The sequence below is a fragment of the Canis aureus genome, chromosome 11, assembly GCF_053574225.1.
Source record: "Canis aureus isolate CA01 chromosome 11, VMU_Caureus_v.1.0, whole genome shotgun sequence".
Classification (NCBI taxonomy): domain Eukaryota; kingdom Metazoa; phylum Chordata; class Mammalia; order Carnivora; family Canidae; genus Canis; species Canis aureus.
The window spans coordinates 24786093-24813547 of record NC_135621.1 but is presented as its reverse complement, the minus strand read 5'-3'; the positions used below and the strand labels follow the sequence as shown (position 1 = coordinate 24813547).

General features: G+C 50.3%; 2 protein-coding genes across 10 annotated transcripts in view; one reads left to right on the top strand and one right to left on the bottom strand.

Moving 5' to 3' along the window:
• The window catches only part of MPPED1 (metallophosphoesterase domain containing 1), a 77722-nt gene extending 73807 nt beyond the window's left edge, over positions 1-3915 (top strand). For all 4 annotated transcript variants that reach the window (XM_077914196.1, XM_077914199.1, XM_077914197.1 and 1 more), the window contains exon 7: positions 1522-3915. In XM_077914196.1, the coding sequence (XP_077770322.1) occupies positions 1522-1640 (119 nt within the window). In that variant the 3' untranslated portion in view covers positions 1641-3915. The remainder of the gene's footprint in view (positions 1-1521) is intronic.
• Positions 3916-15392: 11477 nt separating this feature from the next.
• EFCAB6 (EF-hand calcium binding domain 6) overlaps positions 15393-27455 on the bottom strand; it is a 233602-nt gene continuing 221539 nt past the window's right edge. For 4 of the 6 annotated variants that reach the window (XM_077914189.1, XM_077914191.1, XM_077914190.1 and 1 more), the window contains 5 exons: positions 25642-25872; positions 22937-23105; positions 21772-21956; positions 18178-18327; positions 15393-15832 (listed from right to left, as the gene is read on the bottom strand). In XM_077914189.1, coding sequence (XP_077770315.1) covers positions 15710-15832; positions 18178-18327; positions 21772-21956; positions 22937-23105; positions 25642-25872 — 858 coding nt within the window. In that variant the 3' untranslated portion in view covers positions 15393-15709. The remainder of the gene's footprint in view (positions 15833-18177; positions 18328-21771; positions 21957-22936; positions 23106-25641; positions 25873-27455) is intronic. The other 2 variants (XM_077914192.1, XM_077914193.1) reach the window with 2 other exon arrangements.

Sequence of the window (27455 nt, the reverse complement as noted above, 5' to 3'; positions counted from 1 at the left end):
CGGGGGGTGTCAGTCCAGCCCTGAGTGCCCGCGCCCCCACACCTACACACAGGGCTTTCGTTATTAGGCCTTGGGCTTCTCACCGTAGCCTGATCGTTTGCACACCTCCTCCTCCTTTTGCTCCCTTTGACCTTCATCCCCCTGCCCCAGGCCTCCCTGGCCCATCCCACCCTACCGGAAAGTGCACAGGCTCCATGGGGCATGGGGACCCGGGTGTTGTTCCCCAGAGTTGTCTTCTGGCCTCCTGAACCTCTGTCTGTGTGAGGCCAGGGCCCCTGGGCCTCACATGTGCCTGGTCCACATCAGATTGTCTCCAGCTCAGAAGCAAACGAGCCTCAGCCCTTTCCCCGAGGGCCGTGCAGGGTGTCGGCAGACGGCAGCACTGATCAGACCGCCCCTGGCCCCACGGAGCTCACAGTCTTCTAGGCAGGAGACAGGCTACCAAAGGCAGAATCTGAGAGGTCAAGGAAGAGGACAACCCCTGTGGGATGTGCTGTGGAATAGCAATAATGGCTGTCATTTTGTGCAGCCCTACCAAGGGCATGTGATGCCACCAGATCTGAGGTTGTGTGTGATCTAGATCACACTTGTATAGGAAAAATGGGGGCACCAAAGAATGGGTAACCTATAGGGGGAGGGGAATGTCCCTTCTGGCTTGGAGGTGACCTGAGCTTAAAGATGAAGATTCTAAGAAGTAGTCATGGTGGGAAAAGGCTATGATGGCAGTACAGGCTAAGACAAGAAAGTACGTGATGATGTTGGTGGTGGTGATGGTGATGATGGTGGTGATGGTGGTGATGATGATGGTGGTGGCGATGGTGATGATGGTGCTGGTGATGATGGTGGTGGTGGTGATGGGGATGGTGATGAGGATGGTGCTGGTGGTGGTGGTGGTAGTGGTGGTGATAATGATGATGGTGATGGTGGTGATGGGGATGGTGATGAGGATGGTGCTGGTGGTGGTGGTGGTAGTGGTGGTGATGATGATGGTGATGATGCTAATGGTGGTGATGATGTCAGTGATGAGGTCTCACTGTGCTATTCATGTGCTTTTGAAGGACTGGGCTGAACACTGTATGTGGATTATTGTTTTTTAATAATTATTGATTTTATTTATTTGAGAGAGAGCAAGTGAGCAAGAGAGAGAGTGCTTGAGGGGAGAGAGGCAGAGGGAGAGGGAGCAGCAAACTCCCTGCTGAGAAGGCAGCCCGATGTGGGGCTGGATCTCAGGACCCCGCGATCATGACCTGAGCCGAAGGCAGACACCTAACCACTGAGCCACCCAGGCGCCCCTGTAGGTGGATTATGATCTCATGTGCTCCTCACAGCAGCCCGAGGAGGAGCATCTGTCATCCTCACCTCTATTTCTAGATGAAGAGGCTAAGTTGAGGGTTTCGGTAGCTTGCCCCGGATGTGTTCAGCCCACTGTAGCGAGTGCTCTCTCACTATCCACTAAGACCACCTCATTGCCCGGCCCTGGCCTCACCCCTCAGCCCTGACCGGCGTCTGCTTACTTTCCAGGCTACGGTGTCATGGCAGATGGGACCACCACCTATGTGAACGCGTCCGTGTGCACCGTGAACTACCAGCCTGTGAACCCGCCCATAGTCATTGACCTCCCCACACCCCGGAACTCCTGACTGCCCCCGCTGTCTCAGTCCTTCCTGCCCACATCAGCTACATCCGCCTGGCCGAGAGCACGGACCCCAACCACCCTTCCTTCCACGCAGACAACCCGTCTGGCCGCGGGGACCAGCCCAGCAGATGGGTTGAGGCCTTGGAATGAAGAAACATTCCCCTGACTCTTCGGCCTCCGTCACCTGGAGTCAGGACCCTAGGGGTCCCTGTCAGGGGTTCTGTGCTCGTGACTGTCTTCTGCGTGTACATTCCCGCGTGCACCTTGTCAAACGACCTAACAAGCTTGCGGTCCTGTCCTGCTCGGGAACTGACGGACTCATCCTTCTCGGTTGGACACCCTTGTGGGTTTGGGAAGCCGCTGCTCCTGGACACATTTTGGAAGTTCTCGCACAAAATCTCCCTCTGAGGGTTTGTGAGCCCACACAGGCTGCGAGCCCCAGGGCTGGGGCGGGGGGTAGGTTTTCTAGCCTGGGTGCAAGGAGCCCGCCATCTCCTCCCGGGCCGGAGAGGAGACAGGCCTGTGTCACAGCCAAGGCCCTGGAGGGAGCGATCAGGGACGTCTCAGGAATTCGGACTGCACCTGGCCAGGCCAGCAAGCCGTCTGCCTTGCCTTGTGACCCTGCTTTCTTCCTGTGGGCATCTAGCCGTCTTGAACAATGGCCTGAGCATCCCAGGCGCTTGCTTGGAGCCTGGATTTTGGGGGGTGGGGGTGGTTCTACAGAACAAGCCATGTGAGTGCCCAGGACCAGATGGAGGGTCCCCAAGTCATGGACGGCCCCGATCCGTGGGGGCTGCTCGGCCCTGCAGAACTCAGCAGGCTGGAGGGGCCGCAGACGCAGGCCGGGTGTATGTGCCCGTGTGGGGGTGCACAGACCTACACACACACACGTCCTTCTTACCTTAATGGAGTGGACCTCGTGTTTCTCATTACTGCCCTCGAATGGGGTTCCATCCTCATGCGGGTTCCCCACGCACCGTTTGGGTTCTGTGTCTGGGCCCACAGCTGAAGAGGCTGAGTGCTTCCTGGCCCTTGCCTGTGCCAGTCTGTTGTGCTGACGGGAGGGTGGCATGGTGACAGAGCAGGCCCTGGGCTCTGGCCGCTTCACGCAGGGGGACTTCTTTTTTTCCTTTAAATTAGGACTGGGTGGGGGGTTGGGGCTGAATCTGTGAGGGATCCCAAGGGAGCCAGCAGGGTCTCACCACGGTGAGGCGAGAGAGGCAGGATGGCCACGTGCAGGGTCAGAGTCTATCTTTATTCAAAATTTTGATATTTTGTTCATCGTGGCTATTTTTCTGAATAGATTTTGATTTTTAACAACATTGGATTACCTGGCACCACTGATATCTATTGCTGAGCGTTTTGGTGCCTTCTGGAATCTTGCACCAGAGAGGAGGGCTGGCTCACTTCCCCCTAGGCCCAGGCCTGGCAGCCAGCCCCTAACACGCCCTCTTCTCTCATTGTCTCAGGCGGTCCTGCAAGATCGGCATGGTTGGCCCTATTTTAGAGATGAGGGGCTCGAGATCAGAGAGGTGACATAACTTGCCTGAGGGGACACAGCTCAAGAGGGGCAGAAGCAGGCCGTGAGCCTTGGTCTCTGGCTTCATAGCCTCTGCTTTGCCACCGCCCAAAGCTCTGCCCCCACAAGGCCACGCAGGGTCCCCAGGCTCCTTTTTTTCCCTTAAGGGTCCTGTTCAGAGCCTCTCTGATTTGTTGCTCATAGAGAGTCCCTGGAGCACTGTGGGATCCCGTAGTCTGAGCCCAGCGTCCCGGGAGACCCCGAGTCCTTGCCCACTGGCACAGGGCTCCCCACAGGGCGAGGGGCACCATCCGTGAGGGGAGCGCGGCAGCAGCACCACTGCACGGACCGGGGCCAGCCGCGCCCTGGGGGGGTGAGGACTTCAGGAATCTGGCCAAGCGGTTCCTGGTGGCCGAGGATGTTTACAAGGTCTCTGGGGAAGGCCAGGTGCAGGGCACAGGTGCACGCGCGGGGTGGAGAAGACACAGGCCCTTTTAGTCACCTCTACCGAATTTCTATTCGGACCAAGAACTATAAACTTCAAAAATGTTTTTCCTAAGGTATCTTCAGAATATGGTGTATTTTTATGTGGAAAAGTTATGAAGGCAGCTGTTACTTTGAAAGAAAATTCATTAAAAGTCCTTGAGGTATGAAAGATGATGGCGTGCTCCTCAATCATTTTGGCATAACTTGATTGTGGCTGTAATTTTTTTTTTTTTTTGTCAAGCATGTCAGACAATAAAGTCTTTGTAAAAAGAAAGAGATGTCCATGTGGCGCCTCTTCCTATGCGTCTTTGGGTGTTGTGTGAGGCATGTGGGGGAGGAACGGGGTCCTCCCAGCCCAGGCCTGGGTCCTTGACAGACTTCAGAGGCCAAAAGACCTTCCATGTGGAAGCAACTGGCGTCCTTTCATTTGCTTCAGCTTCCCCAGGGGTGGGGCAGTCTCAGAGGTGGCTGGCACCGGGCCATTCGGTGCCCTATGACATTCACGTACTTTGCCTGATTCCTCAAAACAGAGTACTTACATCAAGATGCTCTTAGCGGTGGGCCCTTCCCGGAGGCAGTATGTTCAACCCAGCCCTTATCAAACTACGGTCCAGATGTCACCCAAGAAAATCATTGACAGGTAAAATGACACCAGGTCTCAAAGCCACCTAAGCTGTAAAAGTCTCACCATTTCTATTCATCCATCCATCTACCCACCCATCTGTCCATCTACCCACCCATCCGCTCATCCATCTGGCCATCCATCCATCCATCTAACCATCCATCCATCTACCCGGCCATCCATCCACCCACCCATCCATCCATCCGTCCATCTATCCATCATCAATCCATCTGCCCATCATCCATCCGTCCATCCACCACCCACATTCCCATCTGTTGATCCATTCCACATCACACCACAGTCATTCCACTCCACACACATTCCACATCACATTCACTGGTCACTTCCCATGGGGCTGCCTTGGATGAGGGAGGTGGCGCTAGATTAAGGAAGTAGAATTGCTGAGGGGTGAGGTGGGGGGAGTCAAGGATGACAATGGTGTTGGCTGCCAGTCATGGAGGGGGAATGGGAGCTCGAAGAACAGGTTTGAGGAGGGATGGGGAATTTTGTTGGGACGGGAGCTGGAGGTGCACTTGGAATATGCAGGGGGGAGGTCCAATGGCTGCAGGGATAAGTGGGCCTGGAGGAGGAGAAGCGTCTCTGAGGATCTCTGATCCTCTCTGATTGCCTCTGAGGAGGAGATCTCTGAGGTCAGCATCTGTGAGCCATAACCAAAGCCATGGGTCTGGAAGAGCCCTCCCAGAGGGATGCGTGGAGGGCAGGAGCAGCAGCCTGGGTCAGACTGTGTGTCTCAGCCTCCCCATGGCCCTTTCCTGTCCTCAGACTGCCCCACCTGCCACCTGCCCTCCACCAGGGCCTCACAGGTGCCTACACCACCGTGTCCTGGGCCTCGGCTCTCCATCAGGGGGCCATGAGGAGGAGTCACTTGACTGAGGTAGCCTTGGCTGCCTCTCTTGGCTGGTGCGAGTACAAGCAGGGCACCCGGGCAGGGGCAGGGACCCTCTGTGCCAGCTGCTGCCTCTGGTAGTGCCGTCATGCTGTAGGCCCTCCTGTGGTACACGGGCCCCACGTTCTGCTGAAACTCCAGACGTAGCCACTGCTGAGCCACATGCTCCTGCTGCTCTCAGTGTAGACAGGTCCTCATTTGTCTGGGGTTTGGATGAGTGGTGGTGGTGGGGGGGGTCCCACAGCAAAGGTGCCAGGGCACATAGTGCCTCAGCTCTTGGTGGCTCAGCATTCAGGGCTCATGTGCACTCACAGCATCTTTGCCCAGGTGACCCCCATATAGGATGGCATCTCAGACAATCCTCTTATTGTCCACAGGAGTCTAGTGAGCCAATCCAGCGAGCTGTGTCCCCTGCCTACCTTCACTTTCCTGGAGAGACCCCTGCCCAGGCCCCTGAACAAACTGGTGGAGGTGACAAGCTCTGTGGACAAGGACTTCATCCAGAGTTCTCCCCTAATGCCACCCACAGCTCCTGGCTGGGCCCGAGCCTGCTTGGGGCCCTCAGTCCCACCCTCCCATTGAAGGCACAGACTGAAGGTCTCCAAGATGTGCGAGTCAGGCTCTGCTGTCTGGAAGCTCACGGTGTCCTTTGGAGAGTTCATCTAATCCCAGAAAAGAAGTGGAACCCCTTCAGGCCTTACATGCTTGGGGCCCAGAGAGCGGCAGAGGGGGCAGGTTTGGGGGCCCTGAGGAAGAGCAAGCCTGGTGTATAGGGGAGATAGAGGAAAGCTTCCAGGAGGAGGAAGGAGCACGGTTGGGCCCTGAACAACAGAACACAGTTTTCCTGTTTAAAAAAAAAAACTTTTTTAAATTTTGAAATAATTTTAGACATAGAGAAGACTTGTAAGGTGGTACAGGGAGTTCCTCGATACCCTTCTCCCAGTTTCCCCTGATGCGAACATATATAACAGCGATGCAGTTACCAAAACTAGGAAATGAATACTGGTACAACACTATTAAACTATAAGCCTTATTTGGATTTCTATAGTTTTTTATTAATATCTTTTCTCCACTCCAGAACCCAGTCCATGGTGCCATGCTGCCTTTAGTTGTCCTGTGTCCATTATAACTGTTTCCCAGTCTGTCCTCACTTTGCCTGACCTTGAAAGTTTTGAATACTGGTTGACTATTCTGTAGAATGTCCATCAAGTTGGGTTTATCTGCTGTTTTCTCATGATTAGTCTGGGGTTATGTATTAATGAGAATACAACACAGCTGACTGGTCCTCAAGGCCACTGGGGTAACATGACGTCACCGTGACGTTCCACTGTGGATGCCGGTCTTGAGCACGTGGTGGTGGTGATGTCTGCCAGCTTTCTCCACTGTGAAGGTGCTAGTCTTCCTTTTCCATGCTCTGTTTGTTAGCAGAGAGACACTAGTCCAGCTCATGGTCAAGGAGAGGTGACTCAAGCTCTCCCTTCTAGAGGGAGGAGCAGCAAAGAATTTGTGGACACAGTTAAGATCACCACATTAAAAAAAAAAAAGATCACCACATTAATAAATATTTGGGGGAGGTATATCCAGGCTACGCAAATGTCCCAATTCTCCTTAAAGTTCTGTCTACTAATTTAAGCATCCATCTATGGATCTTGCCTGGAACAATGATTACTGAGGTGCTCTCATGGCAATTTTCTAATTCTTCCTTCCTCATACATTTATTATTTGGAATTGTTCTGTAACGAAGATTTGTCCCTTTTCTGCCATTTATTTATTTTCGATCAGCACAGACTCATGGTTATTTATTTTTTTCATTAGGTTAAAATATAGTACTGTCACTATTTATTTTGTTTACTCAAATTGTTTTAACTTTGCCCTCTGGGAGCTCTTTCAAGTTGGCTCCTGTGTTCTTTTGACATATTCCTATCTTTTGTTTGTTTGACTTCCTTGATTTCTGGCACTACAAGATGCACCCAGCCCATCTTGCATTTTCTGTGCTCTAGCCCTGGAATCAGCTATTTCTACAGAGAGTTCTAACTCCTTTTGTTTAGAAAGCAAGATCTAGGTGATGTGCTAGTTGCTACTAGGATATTACTACTTCTAGGTCCTCACAGTGGTCAAAGCAAGGAAATACATGAGTATACTAATAATCTATAAGCTCATTTATCTTTCCTATGTCTATATCCATCCAACCATCCATTCACCCATTCATCTACCCATTCATCCATCGATCCATCGACCCATCCATCTACCTATCTATCCATCCATCCATCCATCCATCCATCCATCCATCCATCCATCCGTCTATGCACCTACCTACTTACCTATCTATTTATCTTAAAATAATCATTAGTTCATACTGATACACCACCCTTACCTCAGATTCTAATGCAGCAATGTATAATTTATTCTTTCTTTTCCACCTTGCATATTTGTTACTTCTTCCTTTGACAAGGGGAAGGCTGGTTCCCATATCTGCGATTATGTGTGTGTTCAATCCTAGCACATCCATAAAGCAGTTTCAGAATTTTTGATCTGGCTCCCCCGTGAGAAACATAGTTACCAGCTAGAGTTCAAGGTTCACGTGTAATCCTTTTTTTCTCTTTAGTTTGACAATCCAAACTCTTTTCCAAGGTTAAATTGGTCAGGTCTTCTCTCCCAACCCAATTCAGGGAGGTGATGTCAAACATTAGAAGTACAATTAGATTCTGTTGTCACAGGCTACACTATATCTTAAGATTCCCTGACATCTTAGTTGACTGTTTTAAATTTGCATATAGTCAAGTCACTCTTTATAGTGTGCAGTTCTGAGAGTTTCCAGAAATGTAGACTCATGTATCCACCACCCCAGTACCATAGGGAACAGTTCTATCACTTGAAAAATTCTTGACTCCTTTTACATCATACTATTTTCCAAAATGTGTTTTCACAATCCCACCGGCATGGAATGAGTATTCCTCTTGGTTCACATCTTCATGAGAATTTGGTATTGTTCATTTAAAAAAATTTTTGCCATTTGAGTAGGTATGTCTTGTATTTCATTGTGGTTTTAATTTCCATTTCCCTAATGACTACTGGTGTTGAACATCCTTTTATATGCTTATTTGCTATTCATGTGTATTCTTTTGTGAAGTGTCTGTTCAGATTTTTGTCCTTTTCTTCCTTAAAAACATTTGTTTTGTTTTGTTTTATGGTCTTTATGCTCTGGATAAAGTCCTTAATTGAATATGTGATTTGCAAATCTTTTTTTCTAGTCTGTGGGTTGTCTTTCATTCTCTTAACAGATTCTCACAGCAAAAGTTTCGAATTTTGATAAAGTCCGATGTATCAGTTTTATCTTTTATGAATTGTGCTTTTGGTGTAGTACCTAAAAACTCACTGTCAGGCTCAGGGTCATGCAGATTTTCTCTGATGTTTTCTTGTAGAGGTTTATAGTTTTATGTTTTACATTTAGGTCTATGATGCATTTTAAGTTAATTTTGGTGTAAGATGTGAGGTTTGTATAAGTTTCATGTTTTTACATTCAAATGCTATTTCTCCATGAATTGCCTTTATACATTTGTCAAAAATCAGGTGGCTATATTTGTATGGGTATTATTTTGGGTTATTTTGTTCCATTGATTGATAAGTTTATCCTTTTGCCAATATCTTACTCTCCTGAGTATTGTAACTTTATGGGTAAATCTTGAATTTGGATAGTATGAGTTGTCCAATTTTGTTCTTTTTCAGAATTGTTTTGGCTATTCTAGTTCCTTTACCTTTCCAAGTCCATTTTCCAATGGACTTGTTGACATATAAAATAGATCTTGCTGAGATTTTGAGATAATATAGGATTTATAATCAGAGAAGTGATATTTTAACAGTTTTTATCATACAGATCTTGCACACATTTTGTTAGATTTATAGCTGAGTACTTCATTGTGGGTATATTATAAACAGTATTGTTTTTTACATTTTACATTGCAGGTGTTCACTGTGAGTACCCAGGCGCATAATTAACTTTTGTGTAATGACTTTGTAACTCACTTAGCTTTAGTCAGCCTTTTTTGTGGGTTATTTGAAATTTCCTATTAGGTAATCATGTCATCTGCAAAAAGAGACAATTTTATTTCTTCCTTTCCATTTTTATTTTTCCTTTTTTCTTGTCTTATTGCACTGGCTGGGACTTTCAGTATGATGTGGATAAGTGATGAGAGAGGACATCCTTGCCTTGTTCCTGATCTTAGAGGAAGGCATTCAATCTCTCATCATTCACTATAATGTTAGCTATAGTTTTTCTTAAGAATCAATGCTATATTTTGTCAAAAATCTTTTTCTGCATCTATTGAGATGATCATTATGTTTGACATGACAGGTCTAAGCATGGATCTCTTTGAGAGTTTATCCTCTTGAAGAGTTTGTTGAACTTCCTGGATACATAGAGTTATGTTTTTCTTCAAGTCTGGGACATTTTGGGGCACCTGGGTGGCTCAGTGGTTGAGTGTCTGCCTTCAGCCCAGGGCGTGATCCCGGGGTCCTGGGATCAAGTCCCACGTCGGGCTCCCTGCAGGGAGCCTGCTTCTCCCTCTGCCTGTGTCTCTGCCTCTCTCTCTCTGTGTCTCTCATGAATAAATAAATAAAGTCTTAAAAAAAGTTTGGGATGTTATTGGCTATTGTTTCTCCGAATATTTTTTTCTGCTCTGCCCCCTCCTCCTGTGACTCCCACTGTGTGTATGTTGGTACGCCGGATGATACTCCACAGGTCTCTGAGGCTCTGTTCATTTTTCTTATTTTTGTTTTTCGTTCTTCAGACTGGATGATCTCAAGTGTTCTGATTCTTTTGCATTCTCAAATCTGTTAAATTCTTCTAGTGAATTTTTAATTTCAGTTACAGTTTCCAGAATTTCTATTTGGTTCTTTTTCATCTCTTTAATACTTTTGATATTCTCAATCCAGTATTCTCATGACATGGGTTCCTTTAGCTATTTGAATATATTTAAAATAGCCAACTTAAAGCTTTTGTCTACTAAATCCAACACCTGGGCTTTCTCAGGGACAGTTTTTATTGATCACTTTTTCCCTCTGTGTATGGGCCATACTTTGTTCTTCTTTATTTTTTTTAAGATTTTATTTATAAAAGAGAGAGAGAAAGAAGAGAGTGAGAAATAAATGAGAGGAATGGAAGAGAGGGACAAGCAGACTCCATGCTGAGCACCAAGCCTGAGATCATGACCTGAATTGAAACCAAGAGTCAGATGCTTAACTGAACCACCCAGCACCCAGGCACCCCCTTTCTTATTTCTTTTTATGTCTTGTAATTTGTTGATAAACACTGGACATTTATTTTATTTATTTATTTATTTTTAAAATTTTTATTTATTTATTCATGAGAGACACAGAGAGAGAAGCAGGCTCCATGCAGGGAGCCCGACGTGGGACTCGATCCCAGGTCTCCAGGATCACACCCTAGGCCGAAGGTAGTGCTAAACCACTGAGCCACCCGGGCTGCCCCAACACTGGACATTTTAAATAATATAATGTGGCAACTTTGGAAATAAGATTCTCTCCCCTCCAAGGTTTGTTATTATTGTTGCTTTTTTAGTTCCTTTTCTTAACTAATTCTGTCAAGTCTATATTCTAAGTCTATATTTGTCCTGTGTGGCCAGTGAAATCTCTTCTCAGCTTAGTGGTCAGCTAATGATTGGACAGAAATTTCCTTAAACACCTGGAACTGGTAAATCTCCCAGTCTTTGTTGATGAGCTCTGTGTGCATGTTGAGTCATGTCTTCAACACCGAGCCAGGTATTGACAATGGCCTTAGCTTTCATTTCCTGCTAGTGCAGAACCTTAAGGTCAGTTAAAGGTGAGACCTTAGGGTCTTCTCATATCTTTTCTGAGCATGTACACATCCCTGGGCATGTGCCAGCCTTATGCACATGCATGGACTTCTAATTAGATTCCCAGGAAAATCTTGGAAACTTTTCAAAATCTTTATGAACATCTTATTACCCAACTCTTCCTTTTAAGCTTTCTTAAATTGGTTGGCTCAACTGTCATCCACTACCTCAAGAAGCCACAAAGTTAAAATACTTGTTTGTAATTGTTTTTGACAAACGTCCCCTCTGTACTCTGGGGAAAAGACTTTTTTGTACCTGAGCAATCTCTGAGTCAGTTCAAATACAGACAGTCTTGCAAATGGAGTCCTCCAGGGAATCACAAGGCAGGTCAAATATGACAACTCTTTGGGAATGAGGCTTTGAAAGTACTCCAGCTCTATTCTACTTCCTTTGGTGACTTTCACTGTGCATTGGGAGTGCAGAGTGTTATTTTTCAAAGCTATCGTGGAGTTGGAGTGTCGCTCTTTGGACTAGAACAAGATAAAATGTCACAAAGTTTGTTCCCCCCCCCCCAAAAAAAAAAACTCCGCTGTTTTTCTTGAATAAATGCTCCTTGGTTACTTGTATAAATATTTGGTTAATTTCTAGAATTTTGAAAAAGTTGATTCTGACAATTTTTGCCCTTCCTGTAGATGTACTGCTGGGTTAACAGTATTTCTGCCTCTCCTCCAGGAGCAGAGCCTTTTATTTTCATGTTCTGCTCCCCCACCTGCACTGGGTTCCAATTAGTGCCCTCGGGCTATAGCTTTGTCATCCTTCTGCATATTATCATTCCTGCTCCCTCTGAGAGATGGAAGATGGGTTCTGGCAGAGTTTCAGCAGTGGCTGCTGCTCTCTTCTTCTAGCCAGCACCACTGGGGAAACAGGAGTGGGGAAGTCTTCTCCTTGACCTCTGTGAACTCCTGGTGGGGTTCGTGAAGGACGCAGACACCACTATGCCAACAGCCCCCAGAGCATTCACATTCTCAGGCTAGCCTTTAGCAATTTGTTAAAAATTTCCTGCTGAATCCTCTTATTGGCTTATACGATGGTTGGGGGTGACTATTCCAGGTAAGCAAATGCTTGGGTCTGCTGCTCTCTGCAGGCACCTGTATCCCCTCAGATTTTAATGAGTTGTGTGTGGTGGACTCCATTCTCAGCTGGATTTAAGAAAAGTCATTAATTTGCATTTGTCCTGTTACCCAGGTGGGAGTGATGCTCTTTCCAGCTCTCTGCCTCTAAGAAGCCAAAAACCACAGGTGCTTCTCAAGTCTCTGTTGTGTCATGCTTGCCAACCAACAGCTCATCATCCAAAACAAGTCACGTGGCTGAGTTTGGATTCAAGGAGTGAGGAAATGGACATCACTTCTTCAGAGACAGGAACTCCAAGATCAAATGCAAGGGGCATGGATATATGAAGGAGAGATGAATGGGGGCCATTTGTTCTGATATGAAGAATTTCATTGGAGGTGGAGAGACGGGGACTTGAACCTTTTAACATGATGGGATTCAGAGGGGATGTTGCACTCAGCTGAGTGTGGCTCAGGGAAGGCTGCCCAGAGCTGAAGATATCTGACTGGGATACAGTGCCCAGGAAAGAGAAGGAGGGAATGAATGGCAGTCCCGTCTGGGATTTACCCATCTTTATTTAGGTAGTAGCCCAAGCCTCTCAGCCTCCTGGCTTTGACTCTGAGGGCTCTGGAGCCCACCCCTCCCTCACACCCTTGCTAAAATCCTGTGTTGAGGCCTTTGAGCTTAGGGCTGGGGCTCTTTGGGCTCCCATAGACTGAGGGCTTCCCCTACCAGAGCCCTGACCCTCTTCTCTTTCAATTGCTCGTGTCCTACTGTCTTGGGAACTCTAGGGGAGCAGGTCTGTGTGAATCCTTGGCCAGACAAGGGCTGGCCTTGAATGGGCTGCCTGGCTGGAGCCATGGATGGATGGTTCCAGGAGGACGGCAGAGAGGAGTTATATAACTTCATTTTGCAGAGACGGAAATAGAGGCCAGAGGGGTAAGTTGCACAGGGACTAGGGGATGAGCAGGGGAAGGCTGCTGACCTCAGGCTTGAAGGGTCCAGGCATCAGAAAAGTAGCTGGCTGACCTCTTCTGGGGTTAAGGGAAGGGACGGCTAACAGCCCACTAACCCACAGCCCTCAGCTTGGAAGTTCTGCTCTCAAGAAACCTCACCACTGAGCCAAGCCCAAGGGCAACTCACACTGGCTTGAGAAGGAGAAGAGATGTGGGCACTTCCTGGTGCCAAGTTCTGTGCTAGCACTTTCCACATTTGGCTCTCCCAATGTCCTCTGAGTTGGGTTTGAACCCTATTTATGATGTGGAAACTGAGGCTCAGATGGGGTAAATGACTTGGCCAGATTTCATGGTAGAGCTGGAATTTGAACCCAGTTTCACTAACACCAAAGCTGCCCTGAAAATGCTGCCTGTGTGCTTGCCAGTCGTGACCACACGCGGAGTCCTGTTTTGTGCCAGAATGAGCTCTTTGCTTCTCTAGAAGCCCCTTCTTGACCTGGAAGCTCTCCAAACCCTTCAATGACAGACACAAAGGCCACTCGACAGCATGAGATTAAATGTCTGGCTCAGCCTTGGGAGGTCAGGAAAGCTTTCTGCAAGCTGTGGCTCTGAGATGAGATTTGAAGGACAAGTCAGCATTTCCTGAGGTGTAGGTGGGGAAAACAGCAGGTGCAGAGCGTGAGGATGGGAGAGAGCCTGTGCAGGGAAGGCTGAGGTGGGTGCACAGGGTGGCCGGGCACATAGGCAGGGCCTTGAAAGCTGGGGCAGAGGCACGTGGGAAGGGCATCCCCTTGTGCCCCTCACTCCTAAGAGCCGCTGAGGCCTACAGGGATCCCTGATACATGGCACCACTTGGGGGCAGCAGGGGCCACGGCCTCTCTCTCCAGCACCCCGAACTTAGGCTGCCTGAGAGCCCCTTCCCCTGCAGTGGGCATCTTCCTCTGGACCCCCAGGCTCTCTGGGGCCTCAGGGCCCCTGGCCCTGCCTCGTCAGAGCCCCTCAGCTTCATCCTTGATCCCCCTTTGCCAGGCTGGGGAAATCTGACTGAGGGGCAGGAAGCAGGGAGCCAAGACCTCACTCCCCGGGGCCACCCACCACTGCCTGTGCTTCCCACAGGGCTTCCCTCCGCACTGGCCTCAGTATTGCCGTCTCTACAATGGGGATGAGAAGTCCACCTAGCCAGGGGGTGTGGCCAGGGGGACAGAGCACCCACAGCGCAGTTAGCTCTGGCCCCTGTTTCCTGAGAACTCAGTGAAGACCGCAGGACAGGGGAGGAGAATCCAGGCCCAGGCCCCTGCGAAGCCACCCTCTTGGTGGCTGCGGCTGCCCTCAGAAGAAAACAAAGTCCTGTGTGTTTTCTTAGGCACCATCTTGCCGAGGTCCTCAGACCCATGGAGGTTTGCTTTCAGCCAAGCAAACTTCCACGACTTCCCCTAGTGTAGACAACCCAATTTAGTTAGTTCAACTTCAGAGAAAATTCAAATGTAGTGAGGCCAAGAGAGGACCCCCCATTGCAGATCCCAACCTGGGGGAGCAGGGGCTACCTGAGGCCGAGCTGGAGTGGGGCTGGCATCCCAGGCCTGTGCCCATCTGTGGGGCAAGCGTCTGGCAGAGGTGGTCTCGTCCTGGCTCGAAGCTGATGTTGCAGCTTCCCCATGAGCCCTCCCCCCCCCACTTCAGCCTGGGGTCCGGTCTGAACTGAGGCTAGAACCCAGGACACAAGGAGACAAAGGTGACTGCAAATCCTCTTCAAGGCAAGGGAGGGCCTGTGGCGGCCGGGGCTCCTCTCCACATGCCTCATGAGCTTTGGAGCCCGAAGCCTTCCTGAACTTGGTGCACCTGCGTGGGGGCAGGAGTGGGGGGTCCCGGCCCACGGACTTTGGCACGGCTTCTCCTCTGGAGCTACCTGGGCTGGGGTCACAGCGGGGGTTCCCTGCTCCCACTCCTCCCTGACAGCCAGCAGCCACAACTCAGGGGCAGCTATCCTGGCTGCCTCTCCCTAGTTCCTTCCAGAACCTTCCAGAAGGCAGCAAACTCTAGGTCTCCCTTCCATTTGCCTCATAAAGGTGGTAAGGACTGCAGAGATTTAAAAGTTCTCTTAGCTGTCAGATCCCGCCACATCCAAGGAAGGGTCCCCCCCCGAAACAGTCACTGATGGGTGCCTCCAGCCAGCTGCTGGCTGGGCTGGCACGAGGCCTGACTCAGACCCGAGCTGGTGCCTGTGTCTCTAGGGGCAGAGAGGCGGCCATGCGGACAAGCCCAGCAGGGGTCCGGATCTGACCCAGGACGGAGGGAGGCCTTCTGTGGCAACCAGCAGGCCCTCAGGAATAAAAGCTCCAGAAATCCCAAGATTTTAAGTATTTTATCACTGGGGTTCTTTTGAAGTCTTAGAATCACTCCTGCAAAGACTACCATCTCTATTCGCTCCAGCGGAGTGAGGGGTGTTGGGGCTCAGCGGGGCAGCCCCCGAGCCGCCCGCTGATGCTGGAGCCGTGGGGCGGCTCTGAGCCTCGGCCGCCGTGAAGACACAGGGCTGGGTGTGTTTCTGGAGACGCTCTGACGGTTCATGACCCCCCCACCCCCCGATGCTACGGTTTCATTCAAGTCAGGGACAGGCCCCGTGGTCCCCGTCGGCCAAGATGCGTCCCAGGTCAGGTCACCTACTGAAGGAACGCCCGCAGGAAGTCGTTGTAGGAGATCTTGGAAGACAGCGTCTTGTCATAATACTCCAGAATGTGAAAGAACTCCTCCTCCGAGAGGTTGATGCTGTACTGTCTCAGGACCTGCCACACAGAGCCCCGCCCATCTTGGTGCCACTCCAGGGGATGCCACCTCCAGTGCTCCCCCAGCTCCCTGCCCCCCCCACAGCCCCCTCCCTCTCCCCCCACTTCTCTCCCTCCCTCCTGCCTCCTCCCTCCTCTGGCCTCACCCCCACCCCCGGGGGCCAGAGGATGCCCCCAGGGTGTGAGACCCAAGACTCTCCCTGTGCCACAAAGCTGGGGGATCTTCCCACTGTCCTCTGCTTAATACCAGCACGGCCCTCGGCGGAGGGGGCTGGTCACGGCCAGACAAGGGATGGGCAGGGCAGAGCAGAGCATAGCAGGGGACCTGGCCCAGGGCCCTGACGAGGGGGAGGAGGGCAGGGCGGCAGGGCAGGGCGCCGGGTGTGGCTCATCTGACAGTAGCACGGCCCGGGGCACAGCTGGCCCCCCAGCCCGCAGCGACTGCCCCCTCCTCCCAGTGGGGACACCCCTGGTCTGCACCAGGCCGCCGACTGGCCAGCTAGAAGGGAACCCTTCTCAGCCTCTCTCGGAGCTAGGAATGTTCTGGTGAGTTAACCTACGTGAGAATGTGCTGTGGGACTTCTGGGAAGCCTCTAACGGGAAGGCACCTGCCCCTTCTCCTCTCCTCTTTGCCTCTTTGCTGCAGGGAATATGGAAGTGATGCTGGGGCTCCAGCAGCCACCGAGGTCCACGAGGAGACTCGTGGATGGAAGTCGGTGCTGGGGCGGTAGAGCGAGAGCAGTGGCGGCCCCGGGACTGTCCAGCACGGCGCTAGCTCAGGCCTCCTACCCCGGGGCCTGTTTTAGGTGAGAGAGAAACAGGCTCCCACCGCCTGGAAGCTGCGGCCCTCGCCCACCCCACCCCAGCATCACATGGAGCTGAGACAGCTCCTAATAGAGGGGTTCCCCCACAAGTTACAGACTTCCTATCTATGCTTTGTGTAATAATTTGTTCCTAAGAGAAGACTAGAATGTGGGGCTGGAGGAGCCCGAGGTTCCCCTGGGCAGCAGGGAGACAGGCCCTGCCGGGGAAGCTGAGTTTGGGCGTCCCCAGCACCCAGCTGGTCTCCGACTCTGGCTCTGCTGAGGCCACATCTACCTTTCTAGTAACTCCTCCCTACGCCACCCCAAATTCCTGGGATGCAGACAGGACCCTGCTTCCTTCCCCTCTTGGCTTGGAGACTGAAGGAGAACCCCGGGCTGAGAGGTGACTTGAGCTCAAAGTAAAGACAAACAGTGTGACCTGGAAAGCCACTTGGGGGTCCCTGAGGGCTGGTGTCCCAGGGGCTGCTGCGACATCTCCCCCTCCTCCGTCCTGTGCCCTGTCAGCCCACCCACCAACTACCAACCACAGCTCATCTTCCTGACTCGAAAGGGGAGGGTTTCACTTTTTAAATTTTAGTTGAATCAGAGATGAACCTAATGGATATATTTTTTTGTAAGCGCATTTTGAAGTCATAACCTTTTGTCTGTTGGATGTTTTGACTGAGTGTTTTCATGACTGTGACATGTGATTTTTTAATCTAAGGTTTGGACCCCAATTCCTTTCTCAATCTCAGTGGCTGGGCAGGGATGGAGAAAGGGGTGGGTAGGGCGTGGGGGCCAGAATCTGCTAAGCCAACGAGTTTTACATGATTCGGAAAGTAGGAGTTCTGACTCACCCTTGAGGGAGGCCTATTTCTTTGGTCTGGGAGGAATGTGCCCGGGGTCCTACAGGAAGAGCCAACACTGGGCCTTGGAGGGGCAGCTGCAGGCCTATGGTCACCAGGCTGCCCACAGTGAGGGGTGCCCTGAGGACCTCGTGTCCTCAGGGTGCTGCACACTCGCGGTGTGTCAGAGGCACCAGGGTTCAGACTGCAGACAAGCATGGCTGGGCCAGGCTGTGGGGAGGTGGCTGGCACCACACGGAGGGCAGCTGTGGGAGAGGAGCGGGCGGCCGCTGCCCAGGAGGCAGAGCTGGGCTCTGCTGGCAGAGTGGCTGTGGCTGGGACCCTGCTTTATTTAGCTCCTGCGCTAGGGGTCTTGTGAGGTAGATGCAGGCCCTGGCTCCCCCATGGAGACCACGGTCCCAGCCTTGCGTGGGGTGCAGTCTGGGCTCCAAGAAGCAGAGGCCCCTGTAGTGGTGCCCTGAGGGCTCAGGTTGTGTCCCCACAAGGTTCTAGAAACCTCCAGGGAGGACAACCTGGGGTCCACGGTGGGGGTCCCAAAGAAGTGAGTCCAGGACAGCTGTTCATACTTGGGCCTTTGCCAGGGAGAGGAGGGGTCCTCTTTTGAAGTTTCCTGGCCACTGGCCTTTGGCCACTGCTCCCTGTTCAGATGTAACAAACACTCAAGAGATGAACTCACCTTCCTGAAATCAGCCACGCTTAAAAGCCCTGTCCCGCCCTCATCATAGGCTTTGAAGGTACGCCGCATGGGCCTCCAGCAGTGCACAATTTTGGGCTGGATACGCAGTAAAGCTGAATAAAAGGAAGAAGTCTCAGCACCAGATTCTTTCTGGGGGAAAAAAAATACCACAAAACCAAGAAGAGGTGAGAAAGGAGCTTGTGAATGGGTAGCATGGGTTGGAGGGCCTTAATCCTATCCTTGCCCATGCTCATCCCTACCCTGGGCTCCCCTGGCCCACTCCCCTCTGCAACAGGGCTCGCAACAGGGCTCCTAATAGTAAGATCACCAACCCTGCTGTTCAGAACAAGTCACCTACTCTCCACCCCTGCCCTCCCTCCTTCCCCAACCTGGGAGGAAGGTGGCTCCGTGGATCCCCACAGATGGGGAAGTGGGAGGCTCAGGGAAGTGAAGTGGCAGGATCAGGACAGATCCCAGCCCTGCTCCTCCCAGGTTATGGAGGAGAGAGAGGTCCAGGGAGAGACAGCTGGCCCATTTCAAAATAGTTTGAGGTAAAAAGAGATTTTGGTTTGGGTCTTCTTGTAGGTTATGATAATGAACAGAGTTTTTTTTTTTTTTTAAATCACAAGGTTGTAATTATATCTTATAATTAGACAGTACACTACACTGTGATTATTTCATTTAGGTGCTATTAGATTGAAAACAAGGTATTTTAGCATGATTTTGCCCTAATGCATGTCTGTATATCACAGAGGTGAACTGCAGGCAATAACGTGTAACACACTTTGGGAAAGTTTAATTTTAACATGGCATTACGTAAAACAAATTAGTGCAAAGTTAAATTGCTTTCAATTTTTACATCATTTAGCATCTATGATGGAAACTCACCAGATACCCTATAGCTTCAATTAGCTGCCAATTTACCCAATCTGCCGATCTGCACTCGAAAAGGAAAGGATTCCGTGCTTACTGGCTCTTTCCACACCCATGCCTGGCCTGAGAAAGGCTTTTCCCATCCCAGCTCAGTACAACCAAGCCACCCGGAGGGCCTCTGTCTCCAGCTCTGATGGGGAGCAAGAGCAGAGTCCCAGGTGGCCGTCTCTGCTGCTGAAGTTTGCAGAGAAGGCCCCCAAAGAACTAGGAGAAATGGCCCTTTTAGCTTCTCTGTGGAGAGCCAGCTGGCCTGAGCTCTCCTCACTTGAGTGGTGGGGGCCTCGGCAGCCTGTGGGAGGGACGGGACTGGAATAAGGAACTGGGCCAGGCAGTGCAGGGCTACTGGAGGCGCTGGGCCCGCGCTCTCCTGGGAAAGGCCCCCGGGAGAAGTCTTCTGCGCACTCACACCCAGGGTAGGGATGGGGTGGAAGGCAGGACTCTTTCTGAAGCACAGTGTGGCAGCTGTAGTCTGTCTGGGGGTCACAAGCAGAGCTGGGGGTGGGGAGCACAGGGGAAGTGTGCTGGGATGTCTGCCCAGAGGCATGGCTCCCAGTGGGGTCGTCTTGGAGCACCTGTCACTTCATTGAATACAATCTCAGGAGCCTAGGAGCCAGCTTGTCAGCCCCTTGGGGGAGATGGGCAGTGGGTCTGGAAGCAGGGTGGTCTCTGCACTAGGGAGGGCTCAGGAGGTGTTACCCTTTGCAGGCCTTAGAACCCAGTGGATCTCCCCCTCGTTTACAGAAGGGAATTGAGGCCCAGAAGAGTGGCTGAGGGAGGCCAGAGCTGCCAGCGGCCTTGCAGGCTCTGCAGTCTCCATCGTTCTCACCTCTGCTCCTGGGTCCCCTAGAGATTGACGGAAGACAGCCTTTTCCCTGCTCACAGAAAAATTGAGCTAGAGAAACAACTGTCTTTTAAAAATTAATTTATTCATAAGAGACACACAGAGAGAGGCAGAGACACAGGCAGAGGGAGAAGCAGGCTCCCTTGTGGGGAGCCCGAATTGATCCCAAGACCCCGGGATCATGCCCTCACCCAGACGTCCCGAGAAACAACTGTCTTAATCTTAGGTTTTTCTTCCATAACTTGGCCTAAGCCTTTGATGCAGCTCCGGCTTGTCTAAAGTAGAAACTGCACTAAGATGAGACCTGACTTTGCACAAAATTACATACAAATTCAGTTGCACAGAAACGTTCTGTGTGGGATCAACCATTTTCTGGGTTGACCAGTCATGGCCTTGCTGCTGCCAGGAACAGCGAGGACCAGCTGGGGTGGTCCGGGTCTGTCCCGTGCCCTGATCCCAGCAGCTGAGCCCCAAGGTAGCTGGAATCAGCTGTTCATCCCCCCAGTCGACAATGCCAGCTCTACTTGTTCTTTAATTCAATATTATAGGTGATGGAAAAACTTTGTTTTTTTTGTTTTTTGTTTTTTGTTATTGTTGCTTCATGTTCTGAAAAGACTGGGGAAAGGTGAGTCAGTGAAAACACTGGTTGGAGTGGGTGTGGGTGAGAATCACAAAATTTATAAATAATTGAGAAAAAAGGTAAAAACCCAGAACAGCCTTCCAACTGTTATTTATGCATCTTTAGGCTCTCATTCCTCTTTAAAAAAAACAAAAAGTAAAATTGCAGACAATGCATTGTGGGTAAAGTTTGTGCAAGAAAGATGATGAGTCTCCTACCCACCTCCCTGCACCCAAAGGAAAGGGTCTGGCTTGCGTCAGATGCTAATGCATGAACACCCATTCCTGTTTACGTTAAAACTGTTCCAATCTGCTGTAACCCCCTCACTCAGCTTTGCCTTTTCAGCCAACCGACTGATCACTGCTCCTTGCACTGTATGCGCAGTTGTACTGCTCCTATTTGCCAAACAGGTGTCTTTGGGCTCTGGGGGAGAAGCCACGGTCACTTGGCATCTGCCACCCACATGAGTCTGAGAAGCCAAGATCCAGGCTACTGGCCCCTAATCTTGGGTCTCCAGGCCCTTATGGGGCTCCAGAATGGAGAAAGGAAATCTCTGAATCATTTCCAAGAAAGAAAAATTTGAGCTGTTCGCAATGTTCTCAATGCCTTTACCTGCACCTCTTGCCTCCCTGAAATACCTACCAGCTAGCTGGCTTTGGGCCCACTGAGCAGACCCTGGTGGTTGTGGGCTTGCCCAGAAAGTGTCTGTACAGGCCTTTAGGTAATGGAGATGGGACAGCAAAGAATTGCTTGACACGTATATATACACACGCATTATACGTGTACATACACACATCATACAAGTGTGGTATACATACATACATCACCTGTGTACACATCCTGGGTGTGGTATACACGTCCACATGCACATCTCACATGAGTACAGTATATGCACACATCACACGTGTCCATATATACCACACACACGTGATATAGAGATATCACATATACCACATGCGTGTGATAGGCACATTCATGTGTATAGACAAAAATCTGAGCCAATTTTAAGGATCTTGGGGAGGTGACAGTGAGATGGGGGGACATGTGACAGGTGGGTTCTCGCTGTCCAGTGACCCCTCCTAGAGTCTCTGTGTCCACCATTTCTATGAAGCCAGATGATCTGAATTTACAACGGACTGAGAGAGGTGAGAAACCCTTTTCGCCTCAGACCCACAGGTTTCCCCAGAGTGACTCCGCATACCATTTTATGTGCATTCTGAATTTTCATCCTCTGCATCAGTGAGGTTTCCTTCGCTTTCAACAGGAGGACACAGCTCTGGATGAAGTCGCAATAAGCAAACTTCCCGTTGTTCTTTAAATCATACTTCACGATGAGCTGCTGACATTCCTCTTTGCTTATGTCCAGATTGAATTTCTCCACAAGAGCTAAAGACAGAAACATGGGTTCAGCTGGTGGCAATCTGTTCACCTGCTCGTTTGTTTGCACCTGCGTTCTTTCCTCTCCTGCCGAGATGCCCTCTGTGCTTTAGGCCCCGGCTGGGTCCCTGCTCACAGGCTCATGGTGGGTGGCAGGGCCGAAACGGAGGCAGACAGGTGCACAGCAACCTGAGTGTGGTGAGGAGGGGGAGGCACCCCGCATCCTGCTGGCCCTCACCGTCCTGTGTTTGGAGCCACCACTGCTGTATGGACAGAGCATGGTGGAAGCTGTGGTGAGGAGCCTGAGAGAAACCACAGGACATGGTACCCCTGGGACACGCATGGCGGGGTGGGGCTGGGCTGGGGAGCCTACAGAGGTGGCCCCAAAATGCCTTTCACGTTCCCACTTGCAGAAGGTCATCGGCAGGGCATGGAACATACAGAATGGCCTCTGAAAATTGCTAAGCATGTATTTCTTACAGTATTGAATTTTGGATGTGCTACTAGAGCTAGACAAGCTGAGCAGGATAATGGGTCGGTGGCTTCAATGGGTTCATGGTTAAAAATTAAAACACAGTGATGGTGATGACGACAAGACAAGCTAAGGTTCACTGTCTCAAAATCAAAAGAATTAACTAAAAGCCAAATGGAATCACATGTGCATTAAAACCAACACTGCTGATTTGGTTTCAGTGAAACATGTTATATTAATAATCAATGGAACGATGCTGGATTATTATTGATTTCATATTTGATATTCAATTTATAAATGGTTACTTTTTGTAGGAGGTGTTCACTTAAGAGAGTTTACCCCTTGCTTTGTTTACACATTTTAAGCCATGATTATCATAAAAGGGATTTATATTAATATTGGAGGTTCCTGAAACATTTTCCTTAAAAGTGGATCTAAAGATTAGTCAAGAGGAGGGGGACTGACCACGGTGGGGCGGGGACTCATGCCAGCAGGTGACACTATCCTAAGAACACACCCAGGAATTCAGCCGTGGTGACCTGGCCCTGCTTATTCACATCCTTCTCTTTGCATTCTTTCAGGAACTCTCGCCAGCAGCCCTGGATTTTCTTCTGGAGCTTGCTTTCTATGGGCTCGCAGTTCTGCAAGGGCAGGGTGCCTGGCGCCGAACTGGCACTAGCGGGGGTCTAGCGAGAAAGGAAAAGAAATTGTCTTGTAATGTGAGATTCAAAACGGAAGTAATCATGCAAACGTACAGACCAGGCTCAGGTCTGGGGTGAACGATTTCAGAGGCAGCATTAGCTCAGAAATAAATGAAGAGCAAAACATAGATGGCTATTCTATTTGATTCTTACTTCCATCAGTGGGCCACATTTGTGCCAAAACACAATAACCAACATAGTTTTAGAAATAAATATATAGCCAAGATTCAGGTATAGGGAGATGTTATCTAAATATATGATGTGTGTGTATGTGTGTGTGTGTGTGTGTGTGTGTGGTGACAATAACATATTTTTCACCAGAGGAAATCTTATCAAAGAAAGGGAGTCACCTGTCATTTTCATGGATGTCTAATCCTGCACTCCCTTCCAGATGTCACATATTGTGAAATTATGTGGACCAAGTATAAGGCTGTTCTTTGTCTTATTGTATTTTCCATTTAAACACAGGGAATGAATTGGTGCCCGGGCATTGCCCCGAATGTCCTATGGTTATCTAATACAGGAACCAATTCAATTGCATTCCTGCTCTTTCTCTCAAATCCTGTACCACCTGAGCCTTCCCCATCTGGGTTGATGTAATGCCCTTTTTCCAGGTGCTCAGGCCAAAACCTTAGAAGCCATCCTAGGGTCTCTTTCTTTCAACCCAACACCTAATCTGTTGGGAAATCCTGTTGGTTTCACCTCAAAGACATATCCAGTGTCTAATAAATACTGGTATTAGGGTAAGTATTCTTTCATGAAACTTTGTTTCAGGTACACACTTTTGAGTAACTAAATCATAAAGTCAACCCTATTTCTTACTGCTGGTCAAGAAGCTTAAAAGTCATCGACAAAAGCCAAACTTCCAAAATACCAACCAGAGACCTCTGGTCACTGGCTCCCCATTGCCCACCTTGCTCGGAGCCAGCAGGCCTCTCCCCTGGACCATGGGAGCCTCCTCCCCACCTCCTTACTTCTCCCCGCCCCTCCAGTGCCCACTCCACCCACAGCCTCTATTCCACACACAGAATCCAGGGGAGGCTTTTTAAAGAGGCACACTGCCCATATCACTCTCCTGCAGGAACACTTGCAAGGGCTCCATCCCCCTGGGAATGAAAGCCAAAGTCCTTGCCCCCTCCCCAGGTCCCCCCCCTCCCCCGCCACCAGCAGGGTTCCTGTGGCTACTGTAATAGGTCTACAAACTTGGCAGCTTAAAACAGCACACAGTTGTTCTCTTATGGTTCTGGAGGTCAGAAGCCTGAAATGAGTCCCCCTGAGCTAAAATTAAGGTGCCAGCAGCACTGAGTTCTTTCTGAGGTTCTAGAGAAAGAACCATTTTTTACCATTTCTGGAGAATCCATTTCTTACCTTTTCCAGCATCTAGAGGTGCCCACACTCCTTAGCTTATGGTTCCTTCCTGTACCTTTCAGGTTAGTAGCATCGGGTGAGCCTTTCTCAAATGGCATCTCTCCGACTCTGACCCTTCTGCCTCTGCCTTCCCGGTCTACAGGCTTGCCTTGGGATTGCCTTGGGCCCTCCTGGACACTTCAGAATAATCCTGCCTTAAGTCAGCTGATGAGCACTTTTAATTCCATCTGCAATCTTGATTCTCCATTGCCAGGTAAGGTGACTTATTATATGTCCCAGAGATTAGGCTGTGGACATCCTTGGGGCACTACTGAACCCCCTTTCATTCTCCTCTCTTATCTTCAACTTGCTAAATACTATTGTTTACTGTTTCTTGCCCATCAACCCCAACAAGAATGGAAACTCCACAAAAGCAAGCACCTTTGTCCCCTCTTAGCTCTAGAAAAGGCTCAGCATGTAGTAGGTGTGCAGTAAACATGTGTTCATTGAATGAGCGTCTCTGAGCACTCATCATGCATGAAGCCCAGCAATGGTTGCCTTATGTACATGATTGAGATCCTCTCAAGCCCCCTTTCCCTGGAGACACAGTCATCTTCCTGCAGATCAGGGAAGAGCCACAGGGAGGCTGGCCTCCTTCCTGAACCCCAGGCTGAGCGGCTCAGCCCAGGGGCAGGGTCACAAAGTTAGACAGGCCTTGGTTTGAATTCAGGTTTCTCTGTGTCTAACTTGAGGACACCTCTTAGAGCCTCGGTATCTTCAGCCATAAAATGGGTGTAACACTTCACAGTAGGGCCCTTGCACACAGTGGCTATCTACCACTGGGCATTTGCTTTCTTGCCTGGTGAAACTCCAGCTTACTGACATCTATAGTCTTTTGCCCCCACTCCTATACCCATTTCCACCCCTGAAGGCTCCCTATTCCTCCTTCCACCCTCCAAACCTCCCTTTCACCCAACCCCTTCCCAGCCCTTCCTCACACCTCCTCTCTCCCCCTTCCAGGCAGGTAAGTGCTAAGGACCCACCTGTGACCTCGCCCCAGGCTTCCCATGTCACCTTCTCAGTCACCTGCCCCTTGGGAACTCTAGGTAGGGTCCAGTGGGGTTTGGGGACTTGGGGACCCGGTGCATGGCAGCACTACGAGAGGAGGACTCACACAGGGGTGGCTCTGTGCTTTCAACCCCGCCTTCAGGTCATGAATGGGCGATGATACTGCAGGCCTGCTTCCATCTGAGATTTCAGGAACACTGCTGCCTCTCTGGGCCTTGGCCGAGCTGCCCGTGGTCAATGGTGTTGGCGCTCTCTTGGAGCTGAACATGCTCAGGAGGTCCAGGTACTTCAGCCTCCCCTTGGCATTGACTGGCATCTTGCTCCACAGTCTGTCAAACTGGCAGAGAAGCAGAAGTCAGTCCCAAGGGTGAGTGTCAAAGCCCAGCGGAGTCTCCGGCGGTGCCCATGAGGAGCTGAGGAGGCCAGTGAAGGCCAGCACTCACGTCGGCAGGGGTCTAGGCCCACATTGATTAAAAAAAATTGAAAAAGAAAAAAAAAAAGCCCATTTGGCCTCTGTTTGATGGAGGCCTCTGGAAGACAGGAATGGCAAAGAAAAGAGGATTATTCATGGCTTCCTCAGGACATTTTTTAATTGAATTGGGCCCTGAGTGAGCAGTTGAAGGCCATTAAATGTTGTGATTAGTCACAGAGACTGAGCTGCAGTATAGAAGACTCTGGGAGGAAATGCAAATGGAAGTCCTGGCCCACCTCGGTCCCAGGGAAGCCCAGCCAGATTCATTTCTCTTCTGGGCCGGGGCCGGAGTCCTGCCACCAGCTGGCCAGACACCACTGCCCTTGGCCGCTGGGCTCGCAGCCATGGTGGGGGTCCCTGAAGGGCCAGAGCCGCCCCCATAAACTGGAAAGGGAGGCATTTGGGAACCAGAGAGAAGTGTGGGGCTTTGGGCTGGTACTGTCTGATGTCACAGGCCGTGTCCGGACCACATCAGCAGGGATGGAGCCAAGTGACTCCAGCGTCCTGCATGAGCCACTTTTGATGACTGGAGACTTTCAGGGAATTAAGAAGAGTGGTAACTTACTTCCAATTTGGTTTTTAGAGCCCCTCAGAGCTGGTGGGGCCCCAGCCTCCAGCATGAGCCAAGGGGAGTGGTGTCCCCTGAGAGGCAAGAGGAGCGGCAGCCCCCACCTTCCTGTGGGTCTTGGCTGGCGCTTCCAACCTCCACTGGGGTTTCCCTCCATTTGGTTTCCCCCAAATGATGAGAAATTTTATGGGCTCTGTTTCAAATTCTGGAAATGAAATACTGAGGTGTGAGGAAGAGACGGAGAATGGTCCAGGCCCCCAAAAGGAAAAAAGGTTTAGTTTGGGACAATATTCTTGATTAATGTTTTAAACCTTTCATTTCACAAGGGTTGTAGCTTTACGGGAAATTCCAAGGATGGCTCAGAGAAGTCCCTATCTGTGTGGAAGTGAGACATCTTGAGAAAATGACCATGTAGTCTCAGGGAGACTCCATTGTCACCAAGGGCAGTAATCACCCCCAAACAGGAGGAGGCCATGCTCCCTGTCTCCTTCCAGGAAAGAGACAAACCCCGAACCCCCAGGACAGGTGACCGATACTCTTCTCTACTCCCCCCGCCCCTTGTGCTGGAGCCCCCTCTGCAGGTGACATCTCCCTGCCTGGCCCTGAAGCTCTCTGAAGCTCGTCTGAGGTTCCTCTTTAAATGTTGACCACCTCACAAAAGAGCCGGCATGCAGCAGGTGCTCTAGAAATGTTTGCTCCACTGCTTAAAGATGATCAGAGGGTGGGTAAGACCTTTTAAAAATGAAGAGAGACAGCCGGTGCGAAGCCATATTGCAATCATATTCATCATGAAGGGCTTTAAGGAAGCAGAGCAAGATCCTATAAGAGGAAGAGGGCTACCGAGGACTCTCCTGTCCTCCTGTGTTAGTGACACTGGGGA